Raw genomic sequence first — 25,819 nt, forward strand, 5'->3', positions numbered from 1 at the left:
CAAGGCAGCTGCTGGCCATGTGAGGCCATCTTCTGCAAATCTAATAAGGAAATCACAATCGCAACCTGGGGAAGAAAGTCTTGTAGAGCCAGCAGTTGCTTCTCCAAGACTCAGTCTGGATACACCTTGTCGGCAGTGGGAGCATGAATACAGCAAAGGTCAACTAGGGCACCAAGACCCATGGAGTGGAGGGGGGCAAAAGGTCACAGATGGGGGAGAGACAGGCAAGCCAGGGGAACTGAAGTGCCCCTTTAGTTGTAAGTGTGGGTGGGCTACCAGATGCCCAAAATTTGAACACATGACCATGGAGATACTGTATGTGCTATAACTTCAGGAGCCAGTTACAGTTCATTCTGTGCGGCCATAACTTTGAACAGGTGCTGAATAACTGGTTGCAAGTACTACTTGTGCAGTATCAACATGCAACTTGCTGTCCCTATTGATCATTCCTTGCCTTTTGCCTGTTTTAAGTAATTAATGTGACTTCTTTTCAAAGTTTACATTCCTTGCGCCTCCTCTTTAAACCAAATTTGAGTAAGAGGAGATAGGAGTGAATATACAGCTTTGAGACTTGTGCAGCTTAGAATGACTTAGGCCTGTCTCACTCCTGGGCTGGATAATGTTTCAAGGACGTAGCAGTGAAAAATGTTGCCAGGGCAACCTTATGTTCTTGGCTGGGTGTTAATAAAGCTCCATTTGAATGTGTTTGGTTCCGTGCAATATTCTACTGAGATCTTGCAGATATTTTACAGTTCTTTCCTATCTGTCATTTTTCTGATTATAATTCTGGACTCAAAACATTTCCAACTGATGATGCCACGTATTTGAGTACACTGAAGAATTTGATGCTCTTTGTGCAGCTCTCCCAGACAGGTGTATAAAAATGAGTTCTAGTTTATGGTGTTGTCACCATGCATTTTGGTGCAAACTTTCTATGTTCTTCAACTAATATGGGAGATGAAAAAAGCCAGAAAAAAATGGAAATTGCTTATTGAAGTACTTTGAATGGGTACAGTTCTTGGTAAAAGTATTCAGAGTTGTCAAAATCCCATACTGCCATCTAGAGGATAAGGAATATAAAATCATGTTCTAGTTTCCGTATTCAATAAGATTAATCTAACATAATTCATTTAAAACACAAAATACTTTCCCCCCCAAACAGGTTCCATATTGTTTTACTGAACCGATTTGACATTACCCAGGTATAAATGTGTGTCTTCCATTTCAGTGAAGATATTTATCATCATTAAATACTATTAGTAGTCATTTAAAAGGAATTAATAAGAAATGTTCAATTTTCAGTTCAACTTTAGGAGATACTGTATATGTTGCATAAAAATCACTGAAATGCTGAAAAACTTTCCTCTTGTATCTTTACATTAGCATTTAGAAATAATGTCCTTGCTTGTTTTTAATCTTTTAATTATACAAAATAAATATACATCTCATGATATAATATACAGCAAAATACCAGTTAAGGTCATAATATAACAAAGTGAGAATGCAAAATACCCCATAAATCAGTGTTATGAAAACAATAATTAACTAAAACACTTTAGTTTGAGAAAGTTATTGAAGAGAGAAACTGCCATTTCACTCCTTTGGATTTTTTGAGACATCCCTATTTGCACTTATTTTTCTAAAAAAACTGGAACAGCAGGAGAATGCCACTCAGAAATTACCATAATAGATATTTCAGTACCCCAGCTAAACTCCTGTTGGTTTAAGATCATAACCCACCCTTCTATTTTCTGGGTCCCCAATAAGGCATTTGGAAGGAGGCAATCTACTTCTGGGCATTTCTCTTGGTGCCCATCAGATGCCCTGCCTCCCAGATTGTTTCTGTTAAAGAAAACTAGTTTTACAATGGAAAGCTAGCATGCTGGAAAGCAAAGGGCCAGCTCCCTTCATTCTATGCTACGTACAACTTGTTCTTCTCCAATTTAAAAATCCAGCAGAATTTGACCTCTCTATCCTTTCACTACATGAATGTTTTCCTACCCTGGATAAGACAGAAAGCTCTGTTCTACATGTCTTGCAAAAATGTAACATTGCTGGAACAAATGCTCTATTTCAGGGGTGTCAAACTCAAGGCTCACGGGGTGGTTAGATCTGACCTGCGGGGCCACCCTGGAAACAGTGAAGGACTGGCCCACGGTGCTCCCGAGATCTGTTTTCGCTGGCAGAGGGTTGCAGGAAGCCATCCCAGCCAAAAACGGAGTTTGGGAGTCCATTTTCACTGGCAGAGCACTTGGGCCACCATAGGCACCCCTGACATGAGAATTGTCAAGCTGGCCATGCCCACCCCAGCCCCCCAAGGTCAAACACAACCCTGATGTGGCCCTCAATGAAATCAACTTTGGCATCCCTGCTTTATTTTGATTAACTGGGTTTCCATGCAGGTTGTTTAGGAAAGTCACTTTTAATGTGAGAAAGGGAACAGATTGCTTCTTGATGGAATAAATATTATTTCCCCTCCTCTCCAGCTCTCTCAGCAGGACTATTCTGGACTTTCTTCAATAGCCAATTTAACTTTTGCATTTCAGAGAGAAAAAGAGGCACATTACCACATTCCAGGTATTCTTTTCACAGTCCACTAACTGAACTTGTGCTTTCTAATCACCCATAACAAGGCTACCAGAAATATTTAAGACTTTCTTTGAGATGAAAATGCATATCAGTGGATCACATATCAATTATAATCCATGACATCTTTTGGAAATGCATAATGCCTCCTGATACCAGTAACTAGTCATGCACTTTGTGTTAACAGGGGACAAGAATGCTGTTTTGTGTTAAAAACTCAATATTTAAATTAATTCAGCCACATGTAAAATGATCTGGTATCTTTAAAAAAATTAATTTCAACTTTTTTTGAATGTTAGAAGAATCTGTCATTGTTGTGGTCTCCTATATTCAGGTTTTTAACCTCTTTAATATTTTCTTAATTTTTGGGGGGGAGTTTAGGTAAGTTCTTATAAAAAACAAAGTGAATTAAATTCTCATGCACACCTGTTCTCAGGTAGTTATTATGAAACAAATTCAAGAGGCTCACAAAATAGTTTTTTTAAATAATATGTTTAAATATTTGCTAACACTTTAATATTATGTACAAAATGAAAATAAGAATAAATAATATGTAAGAAGTGAAGTACTGAATTTCACTCTACTAAGAACTAAATTGCTTAGCCACTGTGATAGTTGTATTTAAACCTTTCTATTCCATTCAAAATAAATATTGCTGGAAGGCCCTGCCTCAGTGCCTCATACTAGTGAAATACTTTGAACATTTCCCAAATTTGGCTGGAGTTATGGCAGTTGCAATCCAACAAATCTAGACAGCTAAAGGAAGTCTGCATCAGAATTGCATGTTGGGATATCCTGTGCACATGACAGAAACACACACAGAGGACAAGGGAAGAACCTGCAATGATGCAATCCTCCTTGGTAAGTGCTTAATTTACAGGAAATAACTGAGCCAAAAAAACATCTTGATGGAAAGTGACCTGCTCAGTCAGATTTCAAAACATTGCTCTTGAGAAGAAATATGTATGCAAAAACAAAACACAGATCTGCCTGAAAAAATATACACTGAAAAAGTTCAGCCATTCTATATTTCAATTATCACTTTCTGCAAGCTTTCAGGATAACTACGCAAGCTACCCTGCACCTCATCTTGTACACCAAGCACTCCTGTGACCCTGTTTTTTTGAGTGGGATATAAACAAACCTCTCCATGAACAGGAAGTCTAAAAAGGATGGTCCCTCAAGATAGGAAGGCATCTGAATATCTTGAATTGAATTTGGCACAAATCTGCAGAGGCTGATTGCTCAATGCACAAAGAAATACAGATACCGTATACATTACAAAACACTGGAATGGGGGGGGAGCCATGTTTGTATCTTAGCTCCTAATAAAACAAAGTCTCTATTAGAGTGTTTGTCAAGCTTAGCAACTTTAAGATGTGTGGAGTTCCAGGAATTCTGGGAGTTGGAGTCCACACTTATTAAAGTTGTCAAAGTTGAAAAACTGCTCTACTGAATGTTTGCACAGATCTATTATCTGAGCCCACCAAAGCAGAGACTGCAACGTCCCCCGCCTACCCACCTTTTGGCCTGAGCAACATCAGCAACATTTACAGTTGTACCCTATGACCATCAATTGTGTTGTAAATGTTGTACCTTGATGAAGGTATCTTTTCTTTTAAGCATATGCACCAAGACAAATTCCTTGTGTGTCCAATCACACTTGGCCAATAAATTCTATTCTGTTCTATTCTAAACATGTGCAAGAGCCTTCCAAATTGTCTAAGTAGTCCTCGATTTACAATAGTTTGTTTAGTGACCGTTCAAAGTGACAATGGCACTGAAAAAAGTGACATGACCATTTTTCACATTTATGACTGCTGCAGTATCCCCATGGTCATGTGATTTACATTTAGATGCTTGACAACTGACTCACATTTATGACAGTTGTAGTGTCCTGGGGTCATGTGATCCCCTTTTGTGACTTTCTGACAAGCAAAGTCAAAGTGGAAACCACATTCACTTGACAACCGTGTTACTAATTTAACAACTGCAGTGATTCACTTAATAAATGTGGCAAGCAAGCAAGTCATAAAATGGGCTAAACTCATACTTAACAAATTTCTCACTTAACAACATATATTTTGGGCTCAATTCTGGTTGTAAGTTGAGGACTACCTGCATACCAATAATCCATAACTTGGCTTCCCTAACTTAATACTATAATAAGTAATCTGACATTTTACAGTGAAAAAAAATGAAGTCAAGTTTACCACAGATATAACAGAGAACAGAGAAGTATCAATACCAGATTCAAATAGCTCAGGGGTGTCAAACTTTATTTCATTGAGAGCCGCATCAGGGTTGTGTTTGACCTTGGGGTGGGGGTGGGGGCATGGCCAGCTCAACATCATTTGTGTCGGGAGTGCCTGTGGTGGCCCAAGTGCCAGTGAAAACGGAGCTTGGAAGGGCTGTGCAGGCCGGTCCTTCACTGTTTCCAGGGCAGCCCCGCAGGCTAGATCTAAGCACCCCTTGAGTTTAACACCCCTGACCTAGTTCATTGGATAGAAAAAATGGCTCAGTATGATATCAGAACAAATTGACAAATTCTCTGGAAAGTAAGCTTTCTTATGACATTGCATGGTGGCCAGGAACTACACCTGTTAGGAAACGGTTATAACCTTCAATTCAAGGGCTGGGGACTTCTTAATTTTCTTTTTCTTCATTATTTGGTGAGACAGTGTGCTTAAAAACCACTCCAAATCTTGATGGTCTTCTGGCCATCTCAAGTACTGCCCCCTTTTCAAAAAGATCCTAATTGGTTGATATTTCATAAGCTGATATTGAGAAAGAGATCCAGCTACCACCATTATAAGGATATCCTCCAGATCTGAGAAATACCTGCTCTGAGCAAAATTAAAGGCTTCCACACACCAGCCATCCTTGAGAAACTGTTTTGTGACCACGCAAATTGTTTTCCTACAATTCCAGACAGCATCATGAATATTACTGATATGATCCTCCCCAGGCAGGAAATCTCTGTCTTCAAAGCAAAGAGCAAATCTGTTCTTCTTAGAATACTGAGAATCTAGATGCTTTATCAAGGAATTTTGGACCCACTCAAAGTCTTTGCTGCTATAGCAAAGATAAGCATCATAATTGTATCCCTGTTGATCCAGTTCTGGTGGGAGCTCCTTCATGAGGAATTGTGTGAGTGTTTTAAACCAGAAGAAACAAACTCCCCTAAAACGAGTAAAAACAACTACTGCTACTAGAAACACAGTTATAGTAACACAGGTAAAAATGAAGAGTGACAGCTGCAGAGGCTCCATGAGCTTGTGTTCATTGCAATTCTCTGTATCTAAGTCTTGGAGAGGAACATGAGCAAACTCCGGTGGTCCAGAACAAAATATGTCATTGTGTGAGCCATCTAAAGTAACATTGGTTTGGTTTAGCCACATAATAAAGTTGCTTAATAGGCAGGTACAGTAAAATGTGTTGTGGGTGATATCCAGCTGGTCTAATGTTGCAAAGAGCTGAGGATCAGGGTAAAATAGCTGATTTGATGACAAATTAAGAACTTTCAGGTTTGTAGGAAAGGCATTTTGAGGAATGGAAGTCAACAGGTTGTTAGACAAGTTAAGTGTCTTGAGTGACATTATCTCACTAAACATACCCTCTGGGATGAAAGTAAGGTAGTTGTTATTGAGATAGAGAATTTCCAGGCGGGAAAGTGCTTTGAACATATCCAAGCATAAACCTCTCTCCCATATAAGCTTTAGCATGTTGTCTCCAAGGTCCAAGTAAATCAACTGATTGTCTTTTGCTATGTCTTTGTATTTGAAACAATAGGATAAACGGTTGTTTTTTAAAACAAGATACTCCAGGGCTGGAAATTGGAGAAATTCATAGAGATCACCCAGATTCCCCAGTCTGTTTCCTTTTAAGTTAAGGACTGTGGCATTTATAAATCCTATTTTCCAATAAGGTGTAGTCTCTATCCGGTTGTCACCTAACATAACACTGAAGAGATTTGGAAGAGAATCGATTACTTTTAAAGCGTTATCCTCGAGATCCACATGTTGAAGCTTTGGTAAGGATTTGAATGGATCTCTATCAATCACTCCAATGTGATTATGTTTTAGATGTATCTGAATCACATTAGGAAGCCCTTCAAAAGTGTCCTTATAGAGCTCACCAAGCAGATTGTTTGATAGGTATAGATACTGCAGATTCTGAAGACCAAGAAATGCTCCATTCCAAATTTTATTTATTTTATTATTGCTTATATTCAGCAGCTTCAAATCATGGAGATATTGAAATACTTGCGGTTTAAGAGTCGCAATCCAGCCTTTTGATATATCAAGCAAGATGAGCCCACTGTCATTAAGACCTGCAAATGTATTAATATCAGGATCAGGAAGATTATTAAATCCAAATGATGCGCCCATACCATGAGAGGACATCTTCAAACCAAACAGTGAGGACCCTCTGATAGCTGCACAGAATTGTTGTGTTAGAGTTGTACCCCACCAATTACATCCAATGTCCAGTGTTTCTATGTTAACATTTTTTAAAGGATTCCCACAAGTAGCCCAATCCACAGATCTTTTATACAGTTCAGTATAACGAAGAATAAACATTTTGAACCTTGCTCCTCGGAAACTATTAAGATCTCCTTCACAGATAGATTCAATAGGGTTTGATTCCAAGTCTAGAATGTCCAAGGATTTGATGTTATAAAATACACTGTGAGGGCGAACATGGGTGATTCTATTGTATCTGAGGTCCAGATATTCCAATGAAATCAAATCTCTGAGATAATCCTTTTCCAGAATGGATCCATCAAGATGATTTTGAATCAGTTGAAGAATACGGATTCTAGACAAGCCCACAAAAGCATCAGGGTCTAACACCATCATTATGTTACTACTCAAATCCATGTGTTGTAGGTTTGGCAAGTTCCTAAAAGCATCTTTTCCTATGGTTAAGGGAAAGCGCTTTTGTGATCCAAGGAATAAAATCTTTAGTTTCTCCCTCAGAGGGAAAGAGGTTGCATTAACTTCCTGGATGAAATTGAAGTTTAGGGATAGAATATCAACATGTTCAGGCACAGGGGGCACCCAAGTGAGATTGCAGAAATCGTAGTAGGCTATCGTGTTTTCCACTGAACAGCTACGAATTGCGAGTGTTTCTCGGCACACGAGCACTGTTCCAACAACGAATATCATGCAGAGATAAAACATCGTGCTTTCAATCTGTGCCTGGAAGAAAAGGATGGGAAAAAGAAAAGCATTATAATTTGCATTGGATCACAGAATCTGAATTAAACATAACAACACAGGTTATAGGGAGAGATCAAAACTCATCTAATAACTTTTTTAAAAATCTTATTGCGAATTGATAAAAAAGGATGCCGTGTTAGTGGTGATCCTGCTTGTTTTCCCTTCTCTTGTTTACAAAAGTATGGTGCTTTGGAAAATGGGAAATTCTGTATTTTCATTACATCCTAAGAAAACATTACTCAAAATGAAACTTATCAACATGGTATTTTCCTATTTAACACAGAAATAAACTACACTGCAGCTACCAGTCACACTTTTCCTGTCACTTTTACGAAAGAAGGCAGAGAAAAAAGATCTCAAACCATGGATGTGCCACTTTTTCGAGCTCAGAGCTTCATTTGTCTCTTGAATGTTATGCTGGAGCCTTATTTCAAAAACAAAAGGAAGGACAAAACTACATTTGATTTACTTTCATTATAATGTAATTTGAATTAGATGCAGCAGTTATTCTCCTCAAAAGTTTGATAATTTTTCTATTTCTGATGGACACAAAGTTGCACAAAACTGTTGACTTTTCAAAGAGCCTGGAGATCTATATTCGTGACTTCCAGGAGTAACATTTAACTCTGGAAACACAGATTGTGGACCTGTATTTCAAGGTACAGTTGTTATTTATTATGTCCAGGCTTTCTGAGCAAGTAATGCCTAGGAGAAAATGTAACTCCAGGATGTCCTAACTATAAATCACTCTGATGAATTTTCTAAGTTCGCAAAAAAGCCACTCAAGTCACCCAAGATTTATTAAATTGCATTTGGTTTGGACAATTCATAAATACTTGTACCTATCTAAACTTTATTTAATTATTTGGTGGATAAACAAGATAAATGGTCTTCCATGCAGACACCATAGCAGGTCGTAAAGCTAAAAAAACTTAGTAATTTAACAGAACACCACTAGGAAATCTGAGGGCTGAAGAGTAATTTGTGAAGTCATAAAAACATCCTAAAACACAGTGTCAAACTCACGGCCTCACGTTGCCGTCACATGATGTTTTGCGACTTTTTTCTCATTCATGGAGCTGGGGTGGGAGTGGCTTGTGCGTGATGCATTTGGCCCACGGGCCGCCAGTTTGACACCCCTGTAAAAAAAGGCAACAACAACCCACTTCTATGCTATTGCCAAGAACATATTCATGGAGCCACTAGGAGTCAGATTTTACTTGAGGGAAATATGGCATTTTTTTTTAACTTTTGAGGGCATCTGCTTTTTTGTTTTGTTTTGTATTTGAATAACAGAATAACAGAGTTGGAAGGGATGAGGTCTTCTAGTCCAATCCCTTGCTCAAGCAGGAAACCCTATGCTGTTTCAGACAAATGGTTGTCCAATCTCTTCTTAAAAACCTCCAGTACTGGAGTACCCACAACTTCTGGAAGCAAGTCATTCCGCTAATTAATTTGGTTCTTCCCTATCAAAGCATAATCCCAGGACTCCAGGGAGATTTCTAAATTCCCAATGCTTTCGCTGCTACCATCAACCCTTCCCTGATTTGAAAATAGTTTTCTTTTCTCCTGTGTTTCTTTCTCTTTATGAGATGTCATTTGTTGGAAGGTGGGAATAATCAGATTCACTTTTTATGTAACGACATTTGACAGTGAATCAAATGAACTGTTATATAATTTGAAAACAGAATTATTAATATGAACACCTAAAATTATAATTTAGGACACCTTCAGCACTCTGGAATTAACTAGGAGGGGGTTCCTAGTGACAGTTCTGATAACCCAGTCATCACAGAGCCCTTATCATATGGAATAATCATATATGATTATATTTTGCACTCTCTCAGTCTCTGATACAAATGAAAAGCACTTTGAGGCTTTCAGCTAATATTTCCAAATCTCCCTCCTTCAGCTCAGCCACACGTTTGCGTATACTAAGCCTCTTAACCAACTTTGCCTCTTTCTGAGTGCCCTCTTATCCATCTTTATTTCCTTGGGCAAGTTAGACAAAGACTTGCACAATTCATGATAACAACAATCAAGCCTCATCCGTGAGATTTACCTCTGTATGCAGGAAGAGACACAATTTCTTATCAGAGAAGATGAAGGGATAGAGAACTGCTATCTTGGATGCCTGTATGTGAGGTGAGGGACTGTTTCTCATGACCTACATTCCCCTTCTCCATGGCTGTTCTTAACAAAGCTTTGCCACCAGAAATACAATTCAAGATTCCTGATCCCCAATGACCATTCACACATGGAAGGTACGTGTGGTCTGAAAGCCTTCCTAAAATGCCTTAGAGATTACAGAGCTGAAAAAACGAGTCTCTCCTCTTCCAAAAAAACACCCTCTTATAAAAAGAGGAACATTTATGTTCTGCTCAGCATGCGTAACTGATAGCTTAGCAGAAGCCCACAACAGATATCCAGCGGTATTGGAATGCTACTAGCTTAATGCCCCACAGATGGGACTTGAGCAATCTGCAAATGGAGAGGAGAGGCACACCATACATAGCCAGTTACTTCTGTTTGTCCAAAGTCTTCAACCTTTGCTTAAGCAACAAGATAATGAGTACAATGTGCCCTCCTTGCTGATAGTGCTGTAGTTCGAATCAGAATGATAGAAGAATGACATAGGTCTACGTTATATGCAATATTTAAGAATTAAACACAGCACATTTCAAATCAAGGAGTGAGGTCATGCTATGTCACATCTGTGAGTTTCACTTTCTTCCACAGAGAATTGTTTTCCCAGTTTCATGTTTTTTCCATCGTAGTGAGGAAGAAATTTGCTTCACTAATATAGTCACTAAGCAGGGGGTTGGATTAGAAGACCTCAAAGCAGGGGTAAAATGCTCCCAGTTCAGACAGGATCGCCCGATCCAGTAGCGATGGTGGCAGGTGGTTCGGAGAACAGGTAGCAAAAATCCCTGCCCCCCTCCCATGCCCAGCTGAGCCGCGTGATCATCAGAGGGTTTTTTTTTCTTCGGCCGAAAAAATGCTTTTAAAAGGCTCCTCTGGCGATCCCAGCTGAATTGACTGATCATCAGAGGCTTTTTTTTCTTTTAAAGAAAAAAAGTGCTTTTAAAAGAAAAGAAAAGCCTCTGACGATCAGGCAACTCAGCTGGGATCATCAGAGGAACCTTTTAAAAGCATGTTTTCTTTGGCCGAAGAGTTTTTTGAAAAAATGCTTTTAAAAGTTAAAAAAAAAAGTTGGCCATGCCCACCCAGTCACATTACCACCACCACCCACCAAGCCACACCCACAGAAGGGGTAGTAACAAATTTTACATTTCACCCCTGCCTCCAAGGTCCCTTCCAACTCTGTTATTCTATTCTATATCTCAATTTATAATAATGCTAATCTCACCAGACTTTTTTTTATTGAAATCCCCCCTTTTCCTTTTTAGATTTCAAATAGGAATCACCTGTTTAACACATATATATGGGAATCTGCAAAGGGGGAAAAACATTCAAGAAGAACATGGAGTTGAAAATTGATCAGCAGGGAAAGGTTTAAGCAATCTTCACGCTCTACCCACTATGTTGCTTAAAAACCATAACCCGATAAGCTGATTTTCTAATAAAACAAAAGTGTCATTTGTATGTGGTATGCTTCAGGCTTACATTATAATAATCTTTTCGGGTAAGAAAGTGGTAATGAGAATTATCATTAAAGTGCTTAAATTTGACAATAAAAAAAGAAGGAACATAGTCTGCTTTCTCTCATATCCAAACAAATGAGAAAGAAAGTAATTTCTGTCTGAAAACTTGTAATTTAAAAAAGATGAGGATGGAAGAAGAAAGGCATCCCATGTAGAAAGATCCACGGAATGCATAATTTTTCTCATGACTGCATGCCAGGACACTAATTTATAATAACCAGGACTGAAATTTACAAAATTTGTTAATACTTGTGATCAAGATGGTAAGTCACTTCTTTATATATTTCTTTTTTTCTTTCTTATATTCTTTTATTTTATATTTCTATTTTCTCTTTCTTTCTTTTCTGTATTATTATCTCTCTCTCTCTCTCTCTCTCTCCCCTCCCTCTCCCTCCATGGCGGCAGGCTACTTCTGCTGACTGCCAGCTGCCAGCAAATCGGCAGTTTGAGTCTTACCAGCTCAAGGTTGACTCAGCCTTCCATCTTTCCAAGGTTGGTAAAATAAGGACCCAGATTGTTGGGGCCATATCAGAGGTGAAATCTACTTACCTTCCTTACTGGCTCGGGAGTGCATGACCGTGCAGACCTTCTGCACATGCGCAAAATCTTCTGCGCATGCGCAGAAGCTAAAAAACACATTACTTCCTGGGCAGGTGGGCAGAGCTTTGCTCCGCCATTGCTACCAGATCACCAAACTACCGGCCACGATCACTACCGGATCACGTGATCCAGTCCGATCTGGTAACATTTCACCTCTGGGCCATATGCTGAACATACACCGTAAACCACTTAGAGAGAGCTATAAAGCACTGTGAAGTGGTGCTATATCTATCTATCTATCTATCTATCTATCTATCTATCTATCTATCTATCTATCTTATCATCTATCTACCATCTATATGCCACCTTTATTATTTTTACGTATAACTCATGGCAGCGAACATATCCAACAGATTTTCCTCCTCCTATTTTCCTCCTCCCCCACCAGAACAGCTTTTGAGGTGAGTTTAGCTAAGACAATCTTACAGACTCCCCCTTTCTAGACTGGTGCCTAGACCAAATTGGTTATTCTTTCATCTTGTAAAAATCTGTATTATGTTTTACCACGGTAATAATAATCTTTGATAAAATAATTGTTATAAAAAGAAAATGGAAATATATTTTTGAGAAAGAGTATTCAACCTAGGTCAACTATGATAAAAAGCAATCTTTTATGTCAAGTAATGCTAGCAAACTCTTCCCAGCTGTCTTAAAGCAGTGGAAGTCAAAATCAAGCTAATACTGATCAGGGAGTTAATATAAAAGTTGCAATATGGAAAAGCAAAGTCAGCCAACAGTTCTTTTTAATCCCTTTCTAAGTTGGCAGATGATTCATAAACTGCTTCTGAGTTGCTTCTTCCTCACAAAGTTGCTCTGATAATCTAAGAGAGGAACAGGCAGCCATTTAGAAGGAGGACCAACAACTGGGAGTCAAAGCATTGCTTGAGATACTGTTAAGCAGTCAAAAATGTCACCCACATATCAGAGAGAAAAGAAGATGGACCTGCAGTGGGATTATGTTATAATGCACCAGAAAAAGGTTCTTTGACCTAACAATGGTTACTAGCACAGAATTTCAGCAGAGCTTTTTTTTGAAGTGGTTACCAGTGATGCAGGACTTACAAATCGTGGAGAAAAATATGTTGACCTTTTTATATTCTTTGTCAAACCAGCTTTTGCTGCCGTAACTTTGGTATGGTGCCTATTTTATTTTTATTGGTTAGAAACTTCTGCAACCTCCGAATGGCTATGTCATAATAGTCCAGGATGCGATTTCATGAACCAGACATGGAACAGAATAGTGATTATTTGGAATAGGTTATTTTTCTGCAGTAGCTTGATTCATATCCTTCTTCTCTTTATGAGGCAAACCCAGAGGGGGCCTAAATTCAAACAGAACTATGTGGGAAGCTTAAATTTTAAATTTAAGGCCAGTAGTATTATTAGAGGGGAGGCAAACATTGTTTATTAGATCAAACTTTGATAATTTTTTACCCAGAACAGAAGAAAAGTCTTTCAGACTGTCAATTGTTCACTGTTTTGCTTACAATAAATAGTTGAAATGAATTAGCCATTTGTGCCAGTTTAAACCTTGCCAAATTTATTTCTTTATTCTTAATAAATAAATAAATTTGGCAAGGTTTAAACTGGCACAAATGGCTAATTCATTTCAACTATTTATTGTAAGCAAAACAGTGAACAACTGACAGTCAGGGAGACCTTTCTTCTGTTCTGGGTAAAAAATTACATTTAATTACATTTAACATTCTTTGAAAGGCAAGTCCTCAATGATTAAGTGGCAGCTTTGATATTTTGCAAAAAAGGCCTAATATTTTGATCCCTCTCTAGCATTTTAGTTTTCTCCAACAATACTGTATCATTAGGCAATTAAATGAGGCCATTTAATTTATTTATAGTAAATAAAGTGACACCATTTTCCAAAACAATATCCTGATGTCATAAACTTCAGCAGTTATACAGAGTTAAATACATCTGAAGAAGAAAGCATCTATTAGATATAGAACAATGTGTTTTAGGATTATAGCAAGCAGTTTTATTTTTAAAGAACTACTCAATGTACAGTCTTGAAATTTAATCAGAAAGATCCACCAAAAGCTTAATTAATCCAGAACAAATATCTCCAAGTCAGAGTTATAGTCATGACATAGAATTATTGAACTATTATTAAAATTATTTGTGTATTTGTATATACATGCATATTCTCTCTCTTTCTCTCACACACATACAAGTATATGCCTTTGATTAAATCTTGACTCCTGGCAACTGCCTGAACAAATGCTGCAGTTTTCTTGACAAGAGTTTTGCAGGTAATTTGCCACTGCCTCTTTCTTAGGGCTGAGGGAAAGTGAATGGCTCAAGGCACAACTGGCTTTATGCCTAAGGCAGGACTAGAACTCACCCTCTCCCATGAGGAGGTCAGGTAGTAAGAGAAACAGAATGGCCCCAGTCACCACACTCCATATTACACCTTTTCAGAGCATATTGATAATTACCACTGAGGTGTACGTAACGGAACATAAACATTCCTAGTTTGATCTAGGAGGACTTTCAGGCAGTTTCTTTTTCTTTTCTTTTTTTACATTCACTGATTCTCAACCACTTGTGTGAGAGGGGAAAAAAATCTCCAAACCTCAGAAAGCGGGATGCTTCCAAGAAGAATGCTGAATGGCTAGGACAGAAAAGAAACAATCCTGGTTGTACCCATCATATAGTGACTTCTTCTGTAGCATCCCTGCCAGTTTTGGTGCTAGGCTTTAATATTACCCACCCTAAGGGGAAAAGAAAAGACAAGGTTAATTGCTAATGAATAAAAAACAAAAAAGAACATCTTTCAGGATCTATCTATCTATCTATCTATCTATCTATCTATCTATCTATCTATCTATCTATCTATTTTTGTCACACAGTATATATAAGCATAAGCATGAAATAGTATATTATTAATAATTAATAAATAATTAACATTATTTACCTGAAATATAACAACAGAGTTGGAAGGGACCTTGGAGGCCTTCTAGTCCAATCCCCTGCCCAGGCAGGAAACCCTACACCATCTCAGTCAGATGGCTATCCAACATTTTCTTAAAAATTTCCAGTGTTGGAGCATTCACAACTTCTGCAGGCAAGTCGTTCCACTTATTAATTGTTCTAACTGTCAGGAAATTTCTCCTTAGTTCTAAGTTGCTTCTTTCCTTGATCAGTTTCCACCCATTGCTTCTTGTTCTACCCTCAGGTGCTTTGGAGAACAGCCCGACTCACTCTTCTTTGTGGCAACCCCTGAGATATTAGAACACTGCTATCATGTCTCCCCTAGTCCTTCTTTTTATTAAACTAGACATCCCAGTTCCTGCAACCGTTCTTCGTATGTTTTAGCCTCCAGTCCCCTAATCATCTTTGTTGCTCTTCTCTGCACTCTGCACATCTTTTTTACATCGTGGCGACCAAAACTGGATGCAATATTCCAAGTGTGGCCTTACCAAGGCATTATAAAGTGGCACTAACACTTCACGTGATCTTGATTCTATCCCTCTGTTTATGCAGCCCAGAACTGTGTTGGCTTTTTTAGCAGCTGCTGCACACTGCTGGCTCATATCTAAATGGTTATCCACTAGGACTCCAAAATCCCTCTCACAGGTACTACTATTGAGCAAGGTACCACATATACGGTACCGGTGCATTTTGGTTTTTTTGCCTAAATGTAGAACCTTACTTTTTTCACTGTTGAATTTCATTTTGTTAGATAGCGCCCAATGTTCAAGTCTGTCAAGATCTTTCTGTAACTTGAGCCTATCTTCTGGAGTGTTGGCTATTCCTGCCAGCTTGGTGTCATCTGCAAATTTGATGAGTTCCCCATCTATCCCCTCGTCCAAGTCGTTGATGAAGATGTTGAAGAGTACTGGGCCTAAAACAGAGCCTTGGGGTACTCCACTGCATACTTCCCTCCATGTGGATGTAGTTCCGTTGAGGACTACATGTTGAGTGCGGTTGGTCAGCCAGTTACGAATCCATCTGGTAGTGATGCTGTCTAACCCACATTTTTTAGGTGTTCGGTGATTCGTTGCTTGATTATCTTTTCCAGAATCTTCCCCGGTATTGAGGTCAGGCTGATAGGTCTGTAGTTTCCTGGATCTGTTTTTTTTCCTTTTTTGAAGATGGGAACTACATCAGCTCTTTTCAGTCCTCTGGCAGCTCCCCTGTGCTCCAGGCTCTTTGAAAGATATAGTTCAGTGTTTCTGAGATCACGTCTGCCAGTTCCTTCAGAACCTTGGGGTGTAATCCATCCGGTCCTGGTGATTTGAACTCGTCTAGGGTAGACAGGTGTTCACTTACCATTTTCTTCCCTATTTTAACTTGTGTTTCTAATCTGTTTTTTGTAGTGCTGTTTTTGATAGGTTGGATTGTTTTTTCCTTTTGTGTAAAGACAGATGCAAAAAATGAGTTAAGTAGATCTGCTTTCTCCCTGTTGCTTGTCATCTTCTTGCCACTTTCTCCCAGCAATGGGCCAATTGTTTCCTTGACTTTTTTATTATTTTTAACATGTTGGAAGAAGCTTTTTTTGTTATTTTTTACTTTTGTCGCTAACCCTTGTTCATTGTGAGCCTTAGCTTTCCTCACTTCATCTTTACAGGCTCGGGCTATTTGCTGATATTCTGCCTTAGTTATTTGCCCCTCTTTCCACTTTTTATATTTGTCCTTTTTGTTTTTCAATTTGTCAGATAGTTCTTTATGCATCCATGCTGGTTTCTTTTGAGATCTATTATTTTTCTTCTTTGTTTGTTTGAAGTGCTTCCCAATAAAGCCAATCTGGATTTCTTTTTAGCTGCAATTCACAAATTTAATTATTTTTAAAAGGGTTTTTTTAATCTGTAAATGAGCTGTACTACATCTTCCATGGCTTTGCCAGTAAAACATGTATTCTTTATAATCCCTAAATTATTCTAGATCCCAAGAAAAAATGTCTTTTGCTTCAAAGATCTTCTTATTGATCTTCAGAAAATGTTGGAAAAGATTTCCACCTAATGTTGTTACCACTCTTCAGTTTCCTTTAAAGACAGCTATATTTCTATGATGTTGGCTTTTACTGAGAATTTTCAGAAGTGCATGAACATCAGGTCAAGAGCTTCTGAAGAGCAATTTGGGCAGCTACTCAACTTATATTTTTCATTTTAGTCAATATAGAGGGTTTTTTTGTCAAACAAAACAAAGAAATAGAAGGGAGGGAGGGAGGGAGGGAGGGAGGGAGGGAAGGAAGGAAGGAAGGAAGGAAGGAAGGAAGGAAGGAAGGAAGGAAGGAAGGAAGGAAGGAAGGAAGATTAGTATCTGAAAAGGCAAGTTAGATGTCTACTGTATAATAAACACAAATTATTCATGGAAATCTGACTAATTCACAAACTATATTAAATTTAGGATTACTCTCCAATTTAAGAAATCTTAAACTGTGTCAGATAAATAGACAGATAGAGAGAGAAAGAGAGATAGACAGACAAGACAATATTAAACTAATTCTGCATAGGAGTAAAACTACAGTTTTTCTGAAGTAAAAGGCAATTTATTTTTAGGTGTAGATTGGTAGCTTTATAAAATAGTCACTTCTTATACAAGAAGTAAGATGCCCTTTCTAAAATGCTGTCTATTGCAGCCTTATAAGCAATCAAAACCATTATCATGATTGTCACCAGTGCCAAATCCTTTTACCAAATATTAGACAAATGCAAGCCTTCTACTGCAGGGTATCTATACAATCTAACCCTAAGCAAATATAGAAGGGCCTTTTACAAAGCCCGCTTTGATGCCCTCCCATCAACTCTACTGGCAGGAAGATTCTTGACTCCTTATTTACAGAGACTTTGTGGATCCAGTGTGTGAGAAACTCTCACTCATGTCCTCCAATGGTGTTTTTTTTATGATGACCCAACATGTGCTTTGATTTCCCCAATCATTTCTACATTTGGGGGTCATATGTTTATTACTTTTTAAGGGATGCTAACTCAATGCTACTTAACAAGTGGTCAAATATTTTCATCAAGTAATTGCATACAACTTTTAATTATATAAGTTGCTTTATTTCTTGTTTCACTGATAATGAATTGCTACACCAAACTATTTCTCTTTTCTCTGTAAAGACCACCCCTGTAAAGGCTGGTCAAAGACTGCAGGAAAGATTTTGATTTGAAGCTAAATTTGTTACTTTCAAGATGCTATGGTGTCTGGCTTCTGTGCACACAGTACTCAGACATGAATCTACAGGCTGTTTAACAATCCCAAAGGTCTTGTGCCTATCAGTGGGAAAGATCCTGCTACAGAAAATCTGTTCACCTGGACATGCATATCAAGCTAATGGAAAATGTTATATTTGACCATAGCTGAAACACAATGATCAATATAATTTAAAAAGCACAATGTGATAAAAATGACAGGACTATAAAGCCAACCATCTAAAAATCAACATCACAATCAATTAAATGGGATTTGATATTTATGCAAACAGATTTACTACATTTCCAGTCTCTGCAATAATCTCTATCAGGAATGAGTATAAACACAAATACCACACACACAGAGCAACATGCAGGCCACACTTCTCTCCAATGTTTCTTTTTTTCTCAATCATGTTTTATTTAACTTAAACCAATTTCAATGTATATATTTTGGTCCCAGGTCCCCCTCTAATCCCTCACCGAAACTTAGATAATTACCTGTTCTTTATTACATTCATTGACCAACCAACATAAAATATATAAATACATCAGTTAGTCAATCGAAAAATAAGATAACATATAGTTTAACATTAGCTTATTAACCTTTGCCAAATTTTATAAACTATAAAAGAAAAAATCGCAACATTTAGCAAAATCAATATATTTTTCTTGGAGAATTAATAATTCAAGTAGAACAAATATAAGTGCCCTGAGAATATTATTATTAAAGGGGTTTTAAGTCAAGAGTCAATGTTCCTGAAAAATTGATGATCTAAACAGTGTTTTCAAGCTTGATAACTTTAAGGACTTCAGCTCCCACATTTCCCCAACCACACATATTAAAGTTGCAAAATTTGGGGGGAAAAATCCAATGATATAAAACAACAGTCTAGCCCTTCAAGAGCTCCACTAATATAGACACAGAGTCTAGTTGCATAAGGAATTTTCTTATATTTCCCTTCCACGATTGCCAGGGGAAGAACGTTAAAGCAGGGTAATTATGGTGCCCTTCTGAATTTTGGATCTGCACTTTCATATAAATATTGGGTTTGTTTGATGATTTGCAGAAACATTTCTAAGCAGAAAGGCCTACTCCCTATGTAGAACCTATCGCCCAAGGGCTTGGCATTCTCAACTTCCAATAACTAGAATGCAATTCCTAACTAAATAATATTTGCCATTTTGAGTTTAAATTATTGGTGAGATGCCAAGAAGACCAAACCTATCTGACCAAAGGACCATAAGAATAGAATAGAATAGAATAGAATAGAATAGAATAGAATAGAATAGAATAGAATAGAATTTTATTGGCCAAGTGTGATTGGACACACAAGGAATTTGTCTTGGTGCATATGCTCTCAGTGTACATAAAAGAAAAGATACGTTCATCAAGGTACAACATTTACAACACAATTGATGATCAATATATCAATATAAATCATAAGGATTGCCAGCAACAAGTTATAGTCATACAGTCATAAGTGGAAAGAGATTGGTGATGGGAACTATGAAACGATTAATAGTAGTGCAGATTCAGTAAATAGTCTGACAGTGTTGAGGGAATTATTTGTTTAGCAGAGTGATGGCCTTCGGGAAAAAACTGTTCTTGTGTCTAGTTGTTCTGGTGCTCTATAGCGTCGTTTTGAGGGTAGGAGTTGAAACAGTTTATGTCCAGGATGCGAGGGATCTGCAAATATTTTCACGGCCCTCTTCTTGATTCGTGCAGTATACAGGTCCTCAATGGAAGGCAAGTTGGTAGCAATTATTTTTTCTGCAGTTCTAATTATCCTCTGAAGTCTGTGTTTTTCTTGTTGAGTTGCAGAACCGAACCAGACAGTTATGGAGGTGCAAATGACAGACTCAATAATTCCTCTGTAGAATTGGATCAGCAGCTCCTTGGGCAGTTTGAGCTTACTGAGTTGGCGCAGAAAGAACATTCTTTGTTGTCCTTTTTTAATGATGTTTTTGATGTTAGCTGTCCATTTGAGATCTTGCGATATGATAGAACCCAGAAATTTGAAGGTTTCTACTGTTGATACTGTGTTGTCAAGTATTGTGAGAGGTGGAAGTATGGAAGGGGCATGCATAAGCGCACAAACGTGCCTACCATTTCTGTCCTATTGTTTTTCTTTTCTTCTTCCTATATATATGCTTATACCTCCTTATATTTACTCATATATGTGTTTATATACTATATAATCTTTTGTATGATACCTACATATACTGTTGTGACAAAATAAAATAAATAAAATAAAATAAATAAATAAAGGATAACTCTGCACAAGAAGCAAATAGTTTTTACAAGAGACTTGACCTCAACCTTAGTATTGCCACTTTCCTGATCTAATATCATATTTGGTACACAGCTGGCAATCTGGAATATGTTACGGAGGAATGTGAATTGCTCATCTTCTAAAAGAGACATCTTGTTATACAGACACAACTGAGCCCCATACAGTAATCAGATATAAGTATTGGCTGTAAATAATTTTAGTGCCACAGGTATAAACTCTGTGCCTCTGGTGATAAGAAAGGGGTTCTATAGCTGAGGCTGATTAGTTTGAACTTGTTCTCTGACATGACCATTTAGTTGCCATGTCCAAGCTTTGAGGCCTCTAGAAAATGGAAGGATTTTTGTCTTGGAAGAATCGATCTGTAAGGCTGCCTCTCTGTAATACAGGGCAAGAGAAAACAGCTTCATTTCAGTCAGGATTAACAACACCATTACTGTATCATCTGTACAGAGTAGGATAGAAATATATCTATTAACTGGCCGTAGGATAATGGTGAAAAACTTGCTTAAGTGGGCTCAGTCTGAGTTTATGTAATGATAAAAAGTCTGAGTTTATGTAATGATAAAAAGTACAGTATCAAGTTACAGTCCGTACAGTCCTGTCTGATGCCACCTCCCTACAAGAATTTATTTTGTGAGACACAAGGAACCACTGCATCCTTCAGTAGTGAGTTTCCAGGGGGTCTAAATAGTAAGGCTAAGAGTCATCCATCAGTAGAAGAGTTTTTCCATTTGCATCCTAGCTTGTCTCTTGAGATTGAATCAAAGGTTGAGACTGAGTCAAAGAACTGCAGAAAAAACAATTGCTACCAAGCTGCCTTCCACTGAGGACCTGTTTACTGCACGAGTCAAAAAGAGGGCTGTGAAAGTATTTACAGACCCCTCACATCCTGGACATAAACTGTTTCAACTTCTACCCTCAAAACAACGCTATAGAGCACTGCACACAGAACAACTAGACACCAGAACAGCTTTTTCCCGAACATTATCACTCTGCTAAACAAATAATTTCCTCAACACTGTCAAACTATTCACTAAGTCTGCATTAGTATTACTATTAATCTTCTCATTGTTCCTATCGCCCATATCCTCCCACTTATACTATACGATTGCAACTTGTTGCTGTATCCATACAATTTATATTGATGGTTTCCTAGTATGATTTGACTGCTTATTTGTTCCCTATGACTATCATTAAGTGTTGTACCTTATGATTCTTGATGAATGTATCTTGTCTTTTTATGTACACTAAGAGCATATGCACCAAAGACAAATTCCTTGTGTGTCCAATCACACTTGGCCAATAAAGAATTCTAATCTAATCTAGGTGAGCCTAAAGTCAATAAATGCAGCATGCAGTGCAGAACAGAGTCTGATAGGGTGTTTCTCAACTGAGTGCCACAGGGTCATAGTTTGATGCAAGGAGAAACAACCTGCCCTAAAACCTTCTTGTCTCTCCAAGATACACTCAGATTTGTACCAGTCTTGTAATTATCCTTCTTGAAGCTTTGCATACATTTTGCTAATTATGCTCAGGAGACTGACAAGGAGATAATCAAAGCTTATCCATTCCCCATGGCAGGCAGAAAAGATTATATCTTCCTATAACCTTCCTTCCCCTCTGCCCCATGAAAAAGAAAAGCAGTTTGTAAGACAATTAACAATTAATAAGGGGGGGAACTATTAGTAGAGAAAGGTTTAAAATCCTGTTCAACAGAAAATCATGTGATTAAAATCTACACACACAAACACAAAGAGATCGGTGAAAAGTCTCTTTAGATTTCTTTTTTTCTGGTGGTGGTGGGGGAAGCACCTGAGAATCAGCCTCACTTCTATTCTATGCATTAATAATACACCCCAACGCATCTGCCTTTCCCCCCATCAATAAAAATAAACATATCTCCTTTTTACTTCTGAAGGGATTGTTCTCTGGAGTCTAGCTGTTGATATAGCTTCACATTTTATTATAGTTAATAATACAGAATGTATTCCATTAAAAAAATATTATTATTATTATTAATTCCACGCCTAGGTGCAGTCTGCAAATATACATTATCTTTACAGAGCTATACCCTGTATTAGTATTCACTGACATTTTGAGGACTTAAAACAGGATTGACATTTTTTTTGGCCAGGGAAATAAGCTATATGTCAGGGGTGTCCAAACTTGGTCCCTTTAAGACTTTTGGACTTCAACTCCCAGAGTTCCTCAGCCAGCTTTGCTGGCTGAGGGACTCTGGGAGTTGAAGTCCAAAAGTCTTAAAGGGACCAAGTTTGGACACCCCTGCTATATGTGGTCAACCAACTTGGAGATGCAGGAGGCAATCTAGTGACACTGCCGGAAGAGGTTTCCAGGCCTGACACAGGGTTTAAAAAGACAGGCCTTTTGTTAATAGACTAGGGGCTGACAGGAGGAGAATGGGAAGATTAACAGCAGTAATGGGGGCTAGTCTCCTTCAAGGGGGCTCATCATATCCACATTATCACTTTTAATTTTAGGATCTTGTCCTGAAAAACCACATCACAAACATTTGGTTGTTTTGCTGCTGAATTCTGAAATCTCAATGGAGGGGGCTCCCATTTGGCCTGGTGTGGGAGTTACATTGAGTTGCTTTGCCAATGAGATGGGCAGTCTGTAAATTTGATATTATCAATAAAATAAATAAAAAAACAGAGATACTGAGAACAGGCTTCCACTTACCCCCAAGCCTGAAATGGCCAAAGCAAGGTGTCCATTAAGCCATTGGAAAGTTGAGAAAAATAAATACAAGATTTAAAATGCCTTGGCCTATGAAGGCACTGCCCTTCAACTCTTGGCTCTAGTCTTCTCTAGCTAAGCTATGCCCAGTGTTTTGGCATCTTCTGCTGAGTTCTGCCTGGAGAGTTCAACACTGTGGGCCATTAGACTGTTCACCTCTGATAGAAGAGGCAGAGGGAATGGCTTTAAGGACAGAGGTCAGATACAAGGGCCAAGCTTCTCTAGTTCACATTAAAATAAAAAGAGGGGGAAGGAAGCGCTTTCAACTTGTAAGATTCTGTTACTATAACTGTACAATAAAGGTATTACTAACTTACATGGTATTGTTTTCCTAGTCTGGTCTACACTGAAGGGCTGGCACTGACTCAAGAGAAATAGGAGAAGGGGATTGAAAGAAAGAACTCTTTTCTAATTTATGAATCATTTCCACCTATGCAGTTCCTATTAACCGCAGTAATCCATGAGAGCAAGTGACTAATCTAAAACCCAAACAACATGTGTTTTATACTATATGGTATTTAACCAAGCCTGTTCATCTTATAAAACACAAAAAACTTCCAATGCTCAGGCAACTCCTGGTAACTTTACTTACACATCACCTACTGTTCATAGCAAGGCTATATAAGAGACTTGCTATTGCTTATCTTATCTTATCTTATCTTATCTTATCTTATGTTCTCTTAACTAAAAAAATGATTTACAGGAACTTTCCATCAAGGTAATACTCTATGAGTCTATATCAAACGGGAGATGATAATATTTCAATTTTTGATAGTGATTATTTTTATATATTTGTTTTTTTATTTGATCGTTGTACACTGCCCTAAGTCACTTCTTGTAAGATTGGGGGTGAGGGAGACATAAACATTTGGTAAATAAATAAGTATCCTGGAAGTGCTAAACCAATGAACAGTTGATATTATCTTTCAGGATTCCAACATTATGCTAAATATTTAGATTTAAAAAGGACGTCAGGTAATCTGAGTAAGACCAGGATATATTATAATGTCAGAATTTTACCCATTTCATTAATAAAACCTGGAAATCTGGTTTTGTGGCGCTTATACAAAAGGACAAAAGATTGCAAAATTCAAAAATGTATACTTAACCCAGGCCAAATGACATTCAACTAGCAGGACAGAGTTAAATGAGAGTTTAAACTGTTGTGTTGCAATAATTTCCCTTTAGGAATACAGCACATAGTTGCAAAATAATTCAGTGATCATTGACTGCTTTTAAGAAACGGAACTTTGGTTTCTGAAGCTTCCTGGATCCCAGGGGTTGACATACCCTGGGCTCGCAGACCAGAATGAACAAACCATAACTAGCCAAGCATTCCACTCTATACAGCCAGTTAATGGTTCTGGGTGTAACTGTGAACCCCCCAAATTGGGCTAATCGATTAAACAGTGATAGAACAGGATGGAAAAATGCATTGTGTGAATAGTTGTGCTCTCACAGCCATACCCAAGTTTTTATCATTCATTTTTCCAGGGATGGATGGATGGAAGGGGGGAGGGAGAGGGGAGGGAGGGAAGGAGAGAGAGAGAGAGAGAGAGAGAGAGAGAGAGAGAGAGAATGAAATCAGAAACATTTTTAATATTATTGAGCAGGGCTCCAAACATAAAGTATTTTAGGTACGCTCAGAAGCACAGCTTACAAATCGTCCTGAGACTGTACTCTGCTCCCACTGAAGAAGGCACGGGAATTGGTATGGGCGCCTTCCAACAAGGATCTCTAATTCCCGCAAGAGATTGTGTGTGTGTGTGTTTGTTTTGCGATCGTTATAAATGTGAAATGTGACACACTCATGGAGAATGGAGCCAGAGACAGCCGATGGGCTCGCCTACCTGTTCGGGCCATTCGATCGAACAGAGGAAGGCTCCAGTTATAGTTCATCCATCTAGCACTGCCCGTACTCCCGGCCGCCCGTCCAGCAGCTGGCGTCTTTCTTCACCCTCCCGGTGATCGATCGGCTCCCCGGCCCACAAGGGTGGGGCAAAAGGACGTCTCACGCCCCCCTGAATTTGCATAGCGCGGCTCGAGTCTTCAAGCACTTAGAGCCGAGGTCTTCAAACTTGGCAGCTTTAAAACTTGTGGATTTCAACTCCCAGATTTGAAGTCCACAAGTCTTAAAGCTGCCAAGTTTGAAGACCTCTGGTTTAAGAGTTTGCGGCTCGGTTCTGGGGACGCTCTTGCCAGTCTTTTTCTTCCGCCCCAAGTCGAAGTCTTCCGAACTCTTCCGCCTCTCCCTGGAGCCAAAAGAAATCAAACCGCAAGCGCAGTTTAAAGCAGTTTTTTTAAAAAAAGCAATCCTCAGACGTGACTTTTCTAAAATCTTGCCCAACTGGTAACTTTTCAGATTACTTAAACAGTTCTTTAAAAAGGACATATTTCTCCATGCTTAGCAGAAACGCGTGATCTTTGCAATTGGACACTTGGTTTGTCAACTTTCATCCGGTTGGTTCCTATTTTACCTTGGTCTTCTCCAGGCTGGTGTTTTGCCCAAGTCCTCAACTTCCCATAATCCCCAC

General features: G+C 38.4%; 1 protein-coding gene across 2 annotated transcripts; it reads right to left on the reverse strand.

Moving 5' to 3' along the window:
- Positions 1-1,405: 1,405 nt before the first annotated feature.
- On the reverse strand, positions 1,406-25,411 carry TLR5 (toll like receptor 5). 2 transcript variants are annotated; one of them, XM_058165486.1, is made up of 3 exons: positions 25,136-25,411; positions 14,667-14,805; positions 1,406-7,790 (listed from the first exon to the last, which is right to left on the reverse strand). In XM_058165486.1, the coding sequence occupies exon 3, from the start codon at positions 7,770-7,772 to the stop codon at positions 5,190-5,192; it is 2,583 nt and encodes an 860-aa protein (XP_058021469.1). In that variant the 5' UTR covers positions 7,773-7,790; positions 14,667-14,805; positions 25,136-25,411; the 3' UTR covers positions 1,406-5,189. The 2 variants fall into 2 exon arrangements, with proteins under 2 accessions (XP_058021469.1, XP_058021470.1); XM_058165487.1 differs by lacking the exon at positions 14,667-14,805.
- Between the last annotated feature and the right edge of the window lie 408 nt (positions 25,412-25,819).

The sequence above is a fragment of the Ahaetulla prasina genome, chromosome 1 (genome assembly GCF_028640845.1).
Source record: "Ahaetulla prasina isolate Xishuangbanna chromosome 1, ASM2864084v1, whole genome shotgun sequence".
Taxonomy (NCBI): domain Eukaryota; kingdom Metazoa; phylum Chordata; class Lepidosauria; order Squamata; family Colubridae; genus Ahaetulla; species Ahaetulla prasina.